General features: G+C 40.3%; 1 protein-coding gene across 8 annotated transcripts in view; it reads right to left on the bottom strand.

Moving 5' to 3' along the window:
- The window catches only part of EEF2K (eukaryotic elongation factor 2 kinase), a 33,699-nt gene that overhangs the window by 4,133 nt on the left and 14,075 nt on the right, over positions 1–15,491 (bottom strand). For 5 of the 8 annotated variants that reach the window (XM_040590189.1, XM_040590192.1, XM_040590191.1 and 2 more), the window contains 12 exons: positions 14,719–14,756; positions 11,831–12,002; positions 9,843–9,992; positions 8,230–8,362; positions 7,426–7,553; positions 6,625–6,826; positions 6,286–6,353; positions 5,443–5,520; positions 4,578–4,640; positions 3,170–3,304; positions 1,763–1,951; positions 1,230–1,354 (listed from right to left, as the gene is read on the bottom strand). In XM_040590189.1, the coding sequence (XP_040446123.1) occupies positions 1,230–1,354; positions 1,763–1,951; positions 3,170–3,304; positions 4,578–4,640; positions 5,443–5,520; positions 6,286–6,353; positions 6,625–6,826; positions 7,426–7,553; positions 8,230–8,362; positions 9,843–9,992; positions 11,831–12,002; positions 14,719–14,756 (1,481 nt within the window). The other 3 variants (XM_040590196.1, XR_005827356.1, XM_040590193.1) reach the window with 3 other exon arrangements.

Raw genomic sequence — 15,491 nt, 5'->3', positions numbered from 1 at the left:
CTTGCTCAACTCCAGAGTCTGAGCTCCATTACTAGCTGTACGGTTTCCGTCTGGCATTTATATTTGTGAAGATAACTTATTTGGAAACAATCTGAAGTTGCAGAGAGTCTTGTTTAATAAGTACCTTAAACCCAACAATTTTCATATTGAGAACACTCTGCACTTCAATGAGAAGATTAATTTTATTTTAAATTTCATAATTGCCAAGAGTTTCACTGTTGTGTAGAACAGAAAACTCAAATAACAAAGACATGCTACAATACAAAAGCAGAAAAATCACTATCACCACCTATTATATTTGGTACCTAAGGAAATTAATATTTGGCCGCTTCTAAAAGCTCATCTAAAATGCTAGAAAAAAAAAAAAATCAAACCAATACACTGTGTGGCCTTTTGGCAAATCACGATCTATTTCTTCGTCAGAATGTTGCTCCTACCCCTCCTACCAAGATAGCAGTGCTGGCCAAATTGAAAAAGACTTACTGAGGTAAAAGCATTTTTAAACATTTTCAAGCTTAAAATCATCCTTAACTAAAAGTAACATCCTCAGCATTAAGACAATATTCCTGTGAAATTTCCATTCGTACTTTCGTTATGAAGAGCACTGAAAGACTACAACTGTGACAAATACTTTGTTCATCTGACTGCATCCCACCTGTAGCCACTTTACAACTTCACCTATTTCTCCTCTTCTACAGCATCTTTCAAAGGTTTATTAGAAAAACAACCTCACATTTAAAAAAAAACCCTGTGCTTTCAAAAAATCACTAAGGAGGAGACATGGCAGTTGTAAATACTTTTAACTTATTTTTAGAGTACCACACCTCTAGAATAACTCTTCTGTTCATTTTTCCCCAGGATCTTCCAGTATGCAACTCCCAGTGAAGTAAAGGCGAATTTTACCACCAACTTCAGAGCAAAAAAACCTTGGGTATCATGGGGCAACCTTGGTACAAGGGCTAAACTCAAACACGCAGGTGGATCCAACACACATGCAGGTGTCCAACAGAGGAAATGATCTCTGACTTTCTGTCTGTAATATATCATGGCCTAAACCCTGCTTTTATTCATACCTGGGCAAGCCTGAAGTAACTCCAAAACACTACTTCATAGTGTTACTTAGGACAAAACAGCTTTTTATATGAAAGACATACAGCAAGTGCTTCTCCCCCTGCTCCCCCTAACTTGGTGGTACTCCACTGGTGAAGTTACTCAGTCATGCACAGTACCTGTCTGAACCAAGATTTATGCCTGTATCGTATGCTCTTGCCACCAGAATCATGGAAGGTCGGTCTCCAGCTTCTGCTGCTCTCATCAAGTAATCAAATCCTTTATTTCTGTTCTCCTTCGTGTCCTAGTAAAACAAACAAGACCTTTAAAGTGCATGTTTCTAAGTAAAAACATCCCTTCCTTTAACACTTGACACACTTTAAAACAGTTTCTGCAAGTTAGTAATGGCTGCAAGTGTTTAGTACATCTGAGAAACATACCCAGACACAAGAAACGAAGAAGCTGAACAGTGAAGATCACTTCAAAAACTTCCAAAAGCATGCAGTCATTTGCTGGCAAAACCAGGTACAGGCAGCAGTTTTTTGCTGCTTTGTCCAAGTGCTTAATTACAAAGTTATCTATTTTCTCTGAAAAGGCTACAGAACACCTAGCTATGGGTATTGTTTTGTCTCCATTTCCTGCTATTCTTATGTTATTTTTACAATGGACCACCATTCTGCATTTTGGAATTTTCTTTGAACTTTCTGTTTACCTCCAGAGTGACCTCAGAAAGAATGTGATGTGGCAGCTGCGAGCACATGAGTCCTAATCCCACGATGGCTTCCAGCTCCCCACAGTCTGCAGCACGCTCGAGGTGAAACAGGGCTGACTCCTGATCCCATTCCTTGTCCTTCTCACAGAAACGCCCAGCTTCATGATAGCGAACCATGGCCAAATGAACCTAGAACACAATTGAACAGGAAAGGACACAAATATTAAACGTAGATCTGATTCTTCAAAAGCCCTGTGCCCATACTAAGGCACAAAAATACCTCTCTGAGATGACTAGTTAATTAAAGCTAATTGTGCGCCTCTGTGACTGAGCAGAGGACTAGTTTGATAACACACAGACTTGGAGCCTGACTTGTGCCTGAACAGATTAAACAGACAAAAAGTGATGATTATACACAGTGTAGCTGCCTCTCCAGTTCTGTAAGCTCAGATACAAGCTTTACAAACTTGACTACTAGGGATAAAAGAGCTAATTCAGCAAGACAGTAGCTGCCACAACATTTTCCCACATTAGTGTGCCCCAAGCAGTATCCCAGTAGGTTGCCACATCAGTGCACCAGGTCTTAAGGGCATGTCCCAGCATATCTGCTAGAGCCTTGGAGACCTTTAGGAGGGAGTCATAGTTAAAAGCACCCAGCCTACAACTGCCTAACATGCCAGCCAGCAGGGCAAACGGCATGACTAAGGGTCACAGACTTATGTACAGCAAGAGCCCTCACAGAAAAGGAATTAACCCGAGGCATAGAAAATCAAGGTGGTTATCCAGGGTAAAATCGTCATATCGCTGAAGTCCTTATCATCAGTGGGGGCAGCATTTCATTCCAAACATTCCATGGGATTTTGAGGGCGTTTTTTCCTCCTATGCCCAAGGGAAAGGCAGGTCTCCTCAAACCAAAAGGTTTGAGCATCTGAGGCTCTCATGATGTTCAGGAAGATCTACACTGTGCGTTTTGAGTGTGGGCTTAAGCCCATATATGAACCCAAACTTCATTCACATTTGAATCATCTGAGATAGTCTGGAGAAAAAGGAGTTGGTCAGTGCTGCCATTTTTCAGGAGCTCAACCTTGCCTGTTTGCAAGGTATGTGGGTCAGGCACACCGTATCTATCCCACTATCTTGCGTGATGCCTCTGGAAAGGCAGATGAACCAACAGCAGGGTCCTTCCCAAAAGAGTCTAGATGTTGCAAGTCCAAAAGCAGATGGAATTAATGGGTTCCTAAGCTTAGATGTCCCTTATAAAATATCAGTAGGTGACAGAAAGCTATAGACATGTTACTTACTTTCACTTACACAAATAACTTATGCTGGGCAACACCTCTGCGTAAGTAATAAATACAAGACGTTTCTTTCCAGCTGGCAAGAACAGGACCACTAGACCCATCTTACCTTCCCAAGGACTGACCTCCCAATTTTCTTTTCAAGTTCTAGTGCATTGAGCCTCTGAATTTCTTGGGCAACACAGGATGGTCTGTGGATGTGGACTCTGGAAGAGTTGTAGAGATTCCATTTCTCCACACTGACCTGAAATAGGGAATATACTATTATCTCTATCCAAAATTAGAATTTCCACACTATTCATATGGATTACTATCCAGAAATCAAAGCCTCCATTAATATTATTACTCATTAGTAAATACTGTAATTTAAGACATAGCTTTCAAAAGTCATGTTAGTAGCTGAATAAATGCTTATTATTCTTCCCTAAAGAAACATGAGTAAAGCCCTCTATTTCTAATCCAAACATTAAATATCTTCCATAAATGACATCAGCAAAGCAACACATTATATTTAAGTTCTAAATCAACAAAAAAGGTACTTTTAAAAAGAAGCACCTGAATAGGCACATTGCAAGCACTGAAGTCATCAATGCACAAAAAAAATTAAACCCATACTTTTCTGGTCAGAATTTCAGTTCAAAACATTTTAAATGCTGCTTGCATTCTACAACTCTAGAAAAATTAAAAGCAACAATGCAGAAGATGATACGCAATACATGCATTGGTGTTTCTCAGGTCATCCAACACAACTGAGAACAAACAACTCTTCAACATAATGGGAGAATGGGAAACAGTAGCCAGAAACAACCCCATCAAAATGAAAGCCTTTGGAGGTACACAGGGGAAACACAACAGGGAAGGATGCTGGCACCTAACTTTCAATATGTTAAAGCTGTTTCAATTTCCTGAAACAGCAACATACAATCACTACAAGGAAATTCTGAAATCTGTAACTAAATTACTAATGGTTGTAGAATAATTACTAATTCCTTGCAGAATAGAGTTGTTTAAGTTTATAGCCACAGAAACTAAGTATCACAGAAGCTACATTTTGTAAAAACATAAAAGAAGGTCTGGTCTTCCCTAGTTCAGTTAGATACACACTGAAGAGAGCTACCATCAGGTTATTTCAAACATGGCACGTTTTTAAAACAAAGTCGCTCAACCACATATGGGACATAAAGAGTGCAGAAAGGAAATATAATTTAGTTAGGCAGAAAAAAAATCCATATAATTTTTTTTTCAGTGAAAAACCCATGCATAATCACTGACTTATGTCAGGGATTAGTTACCGAGGTGAAAATTTTTTTATAACAGTACTTGTTTAAGTTGAAAATAAAGACAAAATAAAAAAGAAAACAACACAGAGTGGTAAGTTAATATATAATAAACATTCTTTAGCTGGAAAGGAAGGAAAACTGACATCTGATTTAGTGATGTGAAGTTAGATGGCAGATGAATGGAACAAAGGATAAACAGAGTGGCAAACTCATCATCTGTGAACATTTCTGATTTACCCTTGCACAGCTTCCCAAACTGTCTTCATCAGATTCATGTCTTCGGTTGTTGTTTGAATGGCCCTACATTAATGTAAAGATTGGCATCATTTAATTTGCAGTGACTGATGTGTGCCAGTTATCCCTCTAAACTATTCCTATCCAGCAAAATTAATAGTGATGACCAAAATAGCTTCCACTGGATCCTTTCCTCTCAGTGATACCACAGTATAAAAAGAAACATACTGAAATGGTAAAGAATATGGCACATCCAGGCTTTAATCCTGTAAACAGGATATCCCATGACAAAGACCTTGCTGCTTCAGACGTGACAAAAGGAGTGGTATCTTTGGAAGCAGTATTCTCTTTCGCATTTTCTAATGAAATATCTAGTTAAGATCTTCAGGTCAAAAAGTTTTTATTTAATTTTGTATTTTAAAGGAGTAACCAACCAACGTACAGGAATTCTAAAGTTGCATATTAACTAACAACAACATTAAATTCTATAATATCTCAAGACATATAGAGTCATAGAAAGTATAGGGTAAACCAGTCCGAAAGTAGATCATATTCATGGATTCCATATGACAAGAAGCTACCTACATTTCTCAAATGCAATACAGAATCTTAAAAAAAACCCACAAAAATAAGCAATCAAATGTAATGTTTGAAATTAAGCTCCTCGTTACAAATTGTCTTTTTCCTGTAGAAGCATCATTAACATTCCCAAGATGAACAAGTGATTTTACAACATGTGGGAATTTTCCCAACTGTTTCCTCTGTTTACAAAGTCTAGACCAAGAGGGATAAGAAATAAGATTTTTTTATGAAAACAGTTTAAGTACTAACAGGTCCAACTCTGCCAAACCCACAGTCAGGTTCTTACCCTCTCTCTATGATCCAGATCTTCTAGTTCACTTCTTTTTTCACTGGGATACCCACTGTCTCCACCATTTTCAGAATCCTAGAGGAGATAAGAAGAAAACATCACAGCATTAGCCTACCCTTTGTAAGGATTTCAGCTTGTCATTTGCTAAACCTTCTGCTGGTTCAATCAGATATGTCAGATGGATACACTGGATGGAAATGATTGTATGTTGTGTGGTATGTACCTCTGACAGACAGATCAAGAGTTAATGACTCAGAAGGTACTCTTGAAGTTTGTGTTCTCTCTTAGATACATAAAAAGGAAAAAACATTAAGGACTCACTTTATCAAACCAAGAGTCCACTGAATAGTTCTCAGTCTTCAGTGGTAGCCAGTTAAAACAGTAACCGACAGCCCCTGGTACTAAGGTCCTAGTGCTGGAAAATGCCCATTGCAAACATGCTGCAGCCTCCGCAGGTGAGGTGCTCTAACATCCCACAGTACCAGTATTTGCAGAGACCAAATCAATGGGGATTCTGTTTGGCTTTCATACCACAGCAGCTGGCACAAGTGCCAAAGTCACAACACGCATGCATGGTAACAGACACACACTTTAATTATCTGTTAAAATACACCAGATGCAAATACGTTTCTGGAGGAGAAAAAATAATGAATACTATTTTAAAATTAAATGTTCTTCCTTTATTAGAAACAGCAAATGCATGCAGGTAACATGACCTGCAACAATGAAAGCAGGCAGAGCGCCTTTATGTGCTTTTACTGAACAAAGCCTTCAAGCAGTCTGTTAAAAACACATTCATTAAAGAACCGCAATGTCATTTTCTGTTGGAAAGGCACTCACCCTTTGGTTATCAAGCTGATCATAGTCTTTGTGAACCAAGTTATCTACTTCATTGAACACAGGCCAATCTAGGAAGAAAAGTATTTGTTTCTTATTGTAAGAATAACATGCTTGAGGAGAAAGCACTAGATACTATCATTTTACTGCAGTTTTTTCACAGAAGCATCTGTGCATAAATTATCTACATAGTTCTTTTAGTTTTATTTCTGCTCAAAGAGGAATGCAACAGACAAGTATTCTGGACTAAATACAACACACTGTTGTATTCAAAACCAACAAAACAAATCACTGTCAAGCATTCAGGAACCCCCAAGTAAGTTATGTATGAGGCTCACTCACTAAGCATGTCCATCTTCTGGCTGTGAGGAGTTGCTGAGGAAGGAGAGCAGGGTAGAGAGTCAAATGCTACATCGCTCATGCTTTCATCTCCAGAGTTTTCAGACAGGCGGAAGAGCAGAGGAGGCCGACTACCAGAGACAGTTCTCACCCGGCTGCTGCCACATTTTTCCTCTGTGCCACGGAGAATCGTTTGAGCAGATTCCTTGGTAAAATAACAAGGAAGTCCCATGAATAATGCTTCTCTGTATTCTAAGCATGCCACATAAACCAACATGAATGTTTATTAGGAGTCCTCTACAAAAGAGTGGGTATAAATACACACATGTATATGTAACTATTGCTTTGAAAAGTTCTACTCCCACAAAATATCAAGTCCTGGCATTGTTCCAGTCAGAGAGAGTTCTGTTTACAACTGAATTTCATTCAAAGCATTTCATCAAATCCCATTCCCACTAATATCAGTTGAAAATGAAATCAGTTAAAGATGAGCATTTCTATTCTTTTTTCTCCCCAAATTAAGTTTGAGATACTAAACTTACTAATGATTTCAGCATTCAAAGATATACTTCATCCTAAATATATGTGTTACATGGTTTTCTATTAATTAAAGCTACAGTATTAACTCAGAGAGAAGTATGGATAAGTCAGCTTTAAACTGCTGTATTTTAAACTGCAATATTAGTGACTAAGGTGGCTTTATTTGCCATGTAAATAGCATATTTTATTTTTATTTACAGGACTTTTAAAGTTAGAATAAACCAGCTATACTGCTTAGTTATACTTTCTTGATCAAGCACTTACAATCAATTTTTTATTACAATCCAAGGCGTCTTTCTCTTTGGATGAAAGATCAAATTGTGCAAGACCCATGCTTTTGCAAATCTTGTTGCAGAAATGAGAATGAAAGAACAAGGCCATACCTCGAACACCTACAGCATTAAAAAAAAAAAAAAGGGGGAATAAAGGGTTTACTTGAAGTTTATATGATGGTTTACTTATCAAAAGCTAGAAGTCCCAAAACATTTCCTAAAAAATCAAAAGAGAAAGAAAAAGTCCTTTATAACAGACACAGCTCAACCCATTTCCCTTTTATTTTAACACCTGTAAGGGCTTTTTACTCTCTGCAAGAGACGCACAGGATATAATAAAAAATTAATTAATTTGGCTGCATCATGAGAGACATGTCTAAATTTGATCCTGCTTACAAAACTTGCTGTGTCCTATGAACGATTACATGCATGGACACTTGGAGCTTTAAAAATTTGCAAGGCTTCTCTCTCCACATTCAGCTGTATCCATTCCTGCAATGTGGCAAGGAAATTAAAGGCCATAATTATTGCTCTTACATTGTAAGAAATTTCATTCATTTCATTACTCGTTTAAGAGTAGACCAGGAGACATGAGCCAGGATTAGCTCTCATTTTAGATGTGCCCTTGCATGACAGCGGCCCTGTTCAGGGACCCCTTTCAATAAACTTTCCCCAGCTGTTTTCAAGGCCCCCAGAAATGTGCCTGCTCACCCAGTCATGTAATGGCTACTCAGCAGACAGCTAGGAACAGAAAATAAGCATCCATTAACATGTGAAACAGGATCACGGATTTTACCTAGGTTGCCATCTCCAAAATCTGTACCGTTCTCTGTATGGATCTGAGGGTCTGTGTAAAGATCTCCAACTCCCTGGATATCAACAATAATGAGTTGGTGTCCTGAGCGTTCAAAGGTGAAGTGACTAAAGGCCTAGAAGAACCACAGAAGATGTCTGAGATCTACTGAAAACAGCAACACATATTCACCTTTTATAAATGGATAATGAAGTCTGATAACCCTATTGGTGAAATATAACTGGTATAAACATCATGATGGAAGCAACGAAAGACTAAGACCTTCTCTAATCTGCCATCACTTCAGAGATGGGCTAAAAGTGGTAAGGTGAAAAGCAGCAGTGGGAACATGCAGGGGAGAGGAGACTGCTCTATTTCTCCTTCCTGTACTGGGGATTCTGTTTTCCACTATAGTCTTCAGCTTAAGTGGGGAGCTGCCTGGCAGAAGAAACAACAATGCGCTCTGAAGCCATTGCAGAGTAACTTCTGCATAAACATCCTGGCCATGCCTGTGGATCTCCAAGCTCTGCAGTCCTGGGACACTGGTTCCTTCTGCCAACAGGCAAAGCTCTGCCACATTTTTTAAAGAAAAGTAAACAGGAGCATCCCCACAAATTCTTTCCCCTATTATGCCCTCTGGGAGGTCCCCTGAATGGCTGATCTGGCTCTACATCCATGTATCAGATAACGGAATGTACATTTGTACTGTTAAAAGCAGTGTTTCAAGAATCAGGTATAAAGCACCCTTCTCTTTGGCATGAAGCTGAGACATTAGGAATCTTCTGGGAAGGCCTCCAAAAAAGTACTGCCAGGCCTGGGGGAGGTGGCTGGTGGTGATATACAAACATTTTTAACTGCAGCAAATCTCATGGAACATTTTGTTCCCAACCTGTGAAAGCATAGCACTGATTCAGTGTACGAAAGACAGCCCAGAACATAAACCCTCTGCTTACATTAAGCATCATGATGAATACCTTAAAAATACATGAAAAAAAAGGAAAAGAACAAAACCTTCAAACCCCAGTAAAAACACTCCGTTGCTATGCTTACCACTGCATTTTTTCACCAGTATTTTAAAGTTCTCACACAAAATCCAAGAATCACATGAAATATGTACTTGTATTTCTACATGCAATCTCAGTATGATCTTTTCAGAGGTTATAAGTGAAAAAAACCAGATTTTTACATGCAAATGGACTAGATTTCTTATTTACATGACTTGGATATCTGCCACCTCCTTTTGCATATTACGTGAGGCACCAGAAGACTACTTAGTACATATTATATGAGAAGTCTCTTTCCCCCCTTAATCTGAGAGTTTGAAATATGTTGATGTCTGCAATTATGATTAGAGTCAAAGAGCTTAAGGTTTCCAAAGAGTATTAACCATGTTTGTCTCAACTAAAATCAAGACAGTGAAATGCAATAAGGAAGCACTCAGCACTTGAAAAAGCAGGCCCCAAATTAGAGGCAGACATACTGCAAAAAGAGAAATTAATTTGGCATTGTACTGGAAAGCCTGCAGTTTCCTTTCTTGGCAGTAATGCAAGACCTCTAAATAGAGCCAAGAAATTCCCTTCAGCAGACTTTATGGAAAGCACTGAACAAAGACTCACTTGCGGAGTAAGACGAATGTTGTCGTCTCGCACAAAACCAGAATTTGAGTTATATTTGATGTATTTGCCCTCAATGTAGTGTTCCAAATGAAAGAGAGGCTTTCCCGGTCTGTTCTTCATTTCAATAATACAGGTCTGTACTATATCCACCTGGGGAGGGAAAGAAGATAAACAATGACTAACAGAATACTGTCTTCAGATCAAAGCGTCTGTGAATCCCCCAGCTGTGAAAACTTTCCCAATGAAAAATGCTGAACAATTGCAAAGATCTGTCTGTTGACAAGGGGGTGGTGGAAGAGTCACATGCTCATTAGGCTATTGGAGGAATTCCATAAATTAAAAGCAGTCACTTCAAAACAGCTCACTTCTGCAACAAATTCTTCTGAAAATCCTTAGTAAGTGTTGTTTTTCTATTTTATTTTTCTGGGCACCTTAAGAGTACACTGCAAATAGTCTATACCCAGAGAGCAAAACATACAGTAACTACCACACAACTTGAAGAAATGCCTTTTCAGAGAAGGACTGAAGACATCTACCATTCAGGTATTTCTGTACCCTGCCTCATCTCCTTCCTCTGACCCAGACACATTCCTAAAGGACAAACCATCACAACTCTCGCTTTGTTTACATCTTTTCCCCCACGTGCTGTTTTAAACTTCCAGATTTCTAGATTCCTCTCTGTGCACTTCACTCTATAACCTCACCTTGCTGTTGTGAGACAGGTAGTTCTTAACTAACGCTCATTTGGGAGGCAACGCACACAGTCTGCATACCCAGAAGCGCTCATTTTGGCTATTACATTGTTAAGGCCCCCACACTGAGGTATACTTCTTGACCCAAGCATCTTGTCACGTCACACAGTCTGTGGTAGAGCCAAGAGCAGGAACCAAGATACCACAGTGCATGTACAGCACCCTTCCTACAAGCTGCCTCTTGCACTCATTTGAAGCCAGTTACACTCAGGCATCCAGTACTAGCCGTGGATTAAAGGGGCTTGGATGCTTTGTTGGTACATACAGTGGATGTACTCAACAAAAAGGCTCTACTGGCTGGGAGTGAAAGACAGCTGCAGTCCTTCATCCCTGCACTTTAGTTTCTTGTCTTTTAAGAAGCTGATTGTTGCTGCTTGAGGTGTTTTTCCCCAGGATGCAATGGCCAGCTTTTATCAGCAGCTATCCAATTTACTAGCATGGAAAAGCGCGAAGCTGTGCTGGCTGTACAAAACATTTAGCATGGACTGCAAAAAACCAGAAATACAGCCAGCAAAGCAGTAAAACCACTTCTTCCTGAATCTGATGTGTTTATGCACATCCCTAGCACAGAGGATGGGACTTCTCTTGATACCCTGAGCCTAGTGTGGTATTTGATCCATCCAGGACTTTCATACGTCTTAATGCTTTGCACTTAACACAATGTGCTAGTATTGTCACTGAGACACCTGAAGGAAAGAAATCCACAGTATCTTCATTTTCTGGAAAAATTCTTGACCACCCCTCAGAAATCTGTATTTGAATAGCTTCATAAATTTATTCATGTTTGCAGCTGCTCTTAAAAATCAACACTAGTTAGGTGTTTAGATAGGTTTACAAGATTTAAGCCTCTACCTTCCTGGAGCACTAACAGTTAAGTGCTTACTAAGACTGCTGCTGGCAATAAATTCTGTCACATCTCTGGTTATCTCAAAAGCAGCTGCGTAAATATCAAAAGGAGCAATACAAACACCATTTTATTTTGGTCTTTGGTCAACAGCTGAGAACAGTCAGACATTCACAAACACATAGCTCCTAATGCTGGAAATATAAAGCAATTTCTGCATTTACTTCATTAAAAATCAGTTATCATTTAAAGGGAAAACACAGTAGGGCAGAATAATCTATCTAAACAATTAAATTTAATGGAATGTGAGACAAGTAATTCCCTCTAATCTGAAAACTAATCTAATAGGAAAGCAAGACTGCATTTTTGCTTAGCAAGATATTTGAATGTACCTGTTTTGGTGGCTTGTGCCGGTTGTACTCTTCTCCCCAGAGTTTTGCTTCCATCTGAAGTCGGACATCCTCAAAATACACATCCCTACCCACACTCTCTATGTATTGCTTGGCAACATAGTTATAAGCACCTTTCCAGTTCTGTGTGTGTAAGAAGTTGGACAGCTTTTTCCTGAAAGACAAATCAATTGCTGATGAAAAGAAAACTATGAATTTTAATTCAATCTTTCCCATTCCTTTGCCCGTGTGGACAGAGCCAGGCCCTGCGATGAGCATTCTTCAGTCATTTACCAGATATTCTAGGTGAAAAGCAAAGCACAGGTAGGGGGCAAGGGAAAAAGCAACATGCCCTAAGAGTGACTGGGACATGCCAAAGTATCTGGTTGCACTGCAGCTACTGCTCTGAACTTCCTCCTTTTCTCATTGCCTTTCCCTCTCCGCTCCCCTCAACCCCAGAGCATGAAGGGTTGGTGCCACCTCAACACCCTGTTCTAATGTCAACAATTATTTCCTGCATAAATTAACAGGGAGTGCCTTTCAAATGTGAACTGAGGAGAAAAGCCTCTCCTATGATAACAGCAAACTGCTGCCTTCTCAACACACAGGAGTGACTAAGTACCCTCTGTGCTCCCAGAAGGAAAACTGCACCTGATAGTTCTTATGATGTAGCCTTTAACTTTTGTTGATGAGCAAATCTTTAATCCATAGATCCCTCAAAAGTGCGGGGGGCAGGGGAGGGAAAACTTTGACAACAGAGGATCTGCTGCCTGCCAACAAATGGATTAAGCAGGGACTCACTGTTTACAGAAGATGCCAGCATTCAAGTCAAATGGGAAAAAAAGCCCACAAGTTTTCAAGAATTCCAAAGCAGACATAGTCTTCTTTCCTAGAGCAGCCTCATCCATTTATATGGAACACAAGGGGGAAAGCACTTCCCCCACGCATGGCCCCCTCTCCCAAAAACTTAATTCACCAGAGAAGATAGCAAAAAGGTATAAAGCTCCTCCACTGTGGCTGCAGTGGTATTGCTGGAGACCAAAGTAATGCCAAGCCAGTCTGAAGGAGAAGTATGAAGAAGAGTATCTAGCATAAGGCACAGATGGCTACTGAGTAGTTCTCATACTCTGCTCAGTAGCAATGGTTCTGTGAGCATTTCTCGGTGTCATGGCAAATCGTAGATTTTGAGGAACTACTAGCAGCACTCAAACTCTTAACCCTCCCCCCTCCTTCCTTTCCTCTCCAAGACCTCAATGCAGAGGTCTTGGTACAGGGGACACCCTAAAGGCAAAGCAACTTCAGATTATCTGTCCTCCTGCAGAAATGGACAGGCAGTCGCTGTAAGAGAGGCTTTGGAAAGAAGGAACAAGCAAGTGAGATAAGAATTTCAGCCAGGATTGGAAACCTTTCCAGTCCTCTGAAGAAACACATTTCTCCACATAAAACAAGCTAGTTCATGTGCTCTTCTAAACCAAATACTCTCTGAAGTTCGTTGAGCAAAGTGCAGGTAACACTGTCACTGTCATGACTAATAACTTGCAGAGTTGCAAAAAATCTAGAAGAGAGCACTCCTGATGGGAAATACCAGTACACCGCTGAGAGTTACGGAAAATCCAGCAGTAGGAAGCAGACATATGAGTTACACGTTCTTTATACAAGAGGTTAAAGCAAAGCTGCAAAGACAAATTTGTGTTTATGGCACTACTCAAGATACTGTGTAAAGGGGAATTTGGTAAATAACAAGAGCTAAAAGCAACGTCAGCAGCAATGTCAGCAGGCTAAGAATTGTTACTTCCTAGGCTTCACTCACTGCTGTGTCTATCTGGCTTTGCAAGAACACAACCACTAGCACGAACTGATACTGAAACTGCCAAACTGGAGGACAGAGTTGGTTACTTTTCCTCCTTTATGCTCAGGTTCAAAACATCGTGTTTCTACTATTCAGGAGTTTCTCTCTTTCCAGAAGTGAAACCAGACACAAAATCCAGTTTCTCTGGATTCCACAGCTGAAAAGAAGGGGGAAGGACCTTAAACACACACTTGCGTATTTTCCAGGAAACACTCATTTCCAGAGACTGGAAAGGGTGGGGTACTTTTCTAGCACAAACTGATTTATAGCTAGATGCTGATGCCCGCAACCATATTTGCTAACACTCTCTGAGGAAATGAAAGTTCCTCCTCCACGCTTTACCATTCTGGAAAGGGTAACTGTTAGTGCTCAAGCTCTGCCTTAGTCAGTATTACTCTGGTATACATGACCCAAAGTAAACCCTGGAAGGATAACCTGAGGGAGGCTTTCCAAGTTGAAACCGCACCATTCAGCTACTCCTTCCCCTTTTCTCTGCCTAACTAAGCCTCGAGTTTGCCCTCAGGCTGTACACGCCTATGGCCCCATATCAAAATCAAAGATATTTTAGCACACCAGGAACACAGAAATGAACTGGCTTTTGTAGTAGCTCTGTACTTTTATCAGTATTTTGCTTCCAAGAGATGGTGAAAATAGCATAAATTTATAAAGTGCTAATTGAGTAGTCTTATACTTGCTGGAACTAGACATGATTGCACATTATCCATCCCACTGCAGTTCCAGTACAGGCAAAGGCTTGACTTTCCAAAGCAAGCTCACTGGATACCTGTATGACGCTTGCTTGTACTTCCTTTACAAGAATGTTCTGCTTTCTGAACCCCATTCGCTGCGCTGAGGCTAGAGTCACACAAACAGGAATAAAACCCTCAGCTACACCTTTCAGAAAGGCACCACAGGGAGCTAATGGGGAGCCAATGGGGAGCCACACTTTACACAATTTCCACCACACCTAAGTGAAATTCCAGTCACCACAGAAGAAAATACTGCATGGAGGCCAACAAAGATAAAGCCAGCAGATACTTACGTTCTGAAACACTCTCTCATTGCTCCACGGCCAAAAGGCTAGGGGGAAAAAAACCAAACACTTCAGCATTGCCATTTCCACAGTGTTAATATCTAACCAGAGACACAAGCATGTCTTCCCCCTTTACATCCTGCAGAAAGCAGTTCTCAAACAGGCTCTATACAATATCTATCTCCTCAAAGTGAAAACCCACTGCCAGTGTAAGAACAAACCTGGGGAAAAGACACTGAGAATAAGCCACCCCTCAATATTCCATGAGGCAGACATGGTATGTCTTTCAAAGAAGCTGTTTTAATTCTCTCTCTAGTTTGGAATCAGCTCTGTTGTGACTGCCTAGAGAAGCTGGCTTCACAGACCTCATGCTCTCCACATTTAGGCTTCCATACAGGACGTGCCAAACACAGCATCACCTCCCCAGATGCCACCTCAGTAGCATAGAGCAAGGTAACTCAGAGCACTAGCACAGGCTGCCTGGAGAGGCTGTGCAGTCTCCTTCTCTGGAAACATTGAAAACCCATCTGGATGTGACTTTGCGCAGCCTGCTCTAGGAGAACCTGCTTTAGCAGGGGGGTGGACTAAATGATCTCCAGAGGTCCCTTCCAACCCTGACCATTCTATGATTCTGTGACTCCAACACACCACTAACTCCATGATTTAACTGCAAAGTAACAGTAGCTTCCACCCTCACATACCAAAAATTCAGTCTGTGTTCATCCTATGAGCAGAAATTATTTGGAAGCACTCAACATAGAGGACTATTGGCAGGCAGAGAG

Source organism: Falco naumanni, chromosome 4, assembly GCF_017639655.2.
Source record: "Falco naumanni isolate bFalNau1 chromosome 4, bFalNau1.pat, whole genome shotgun sequence".
Lineage (NCBI taxonomy): Eukaryota > Metazoa > Chordata > Aves > Falconiformes > Falconidae > Falco > Falco naumanni.
The sequence above is the reverse complement of the archived record's forward strand: the minus strand, read 5'-3'. Positions and strand labels throughout refer to the sequence as shown.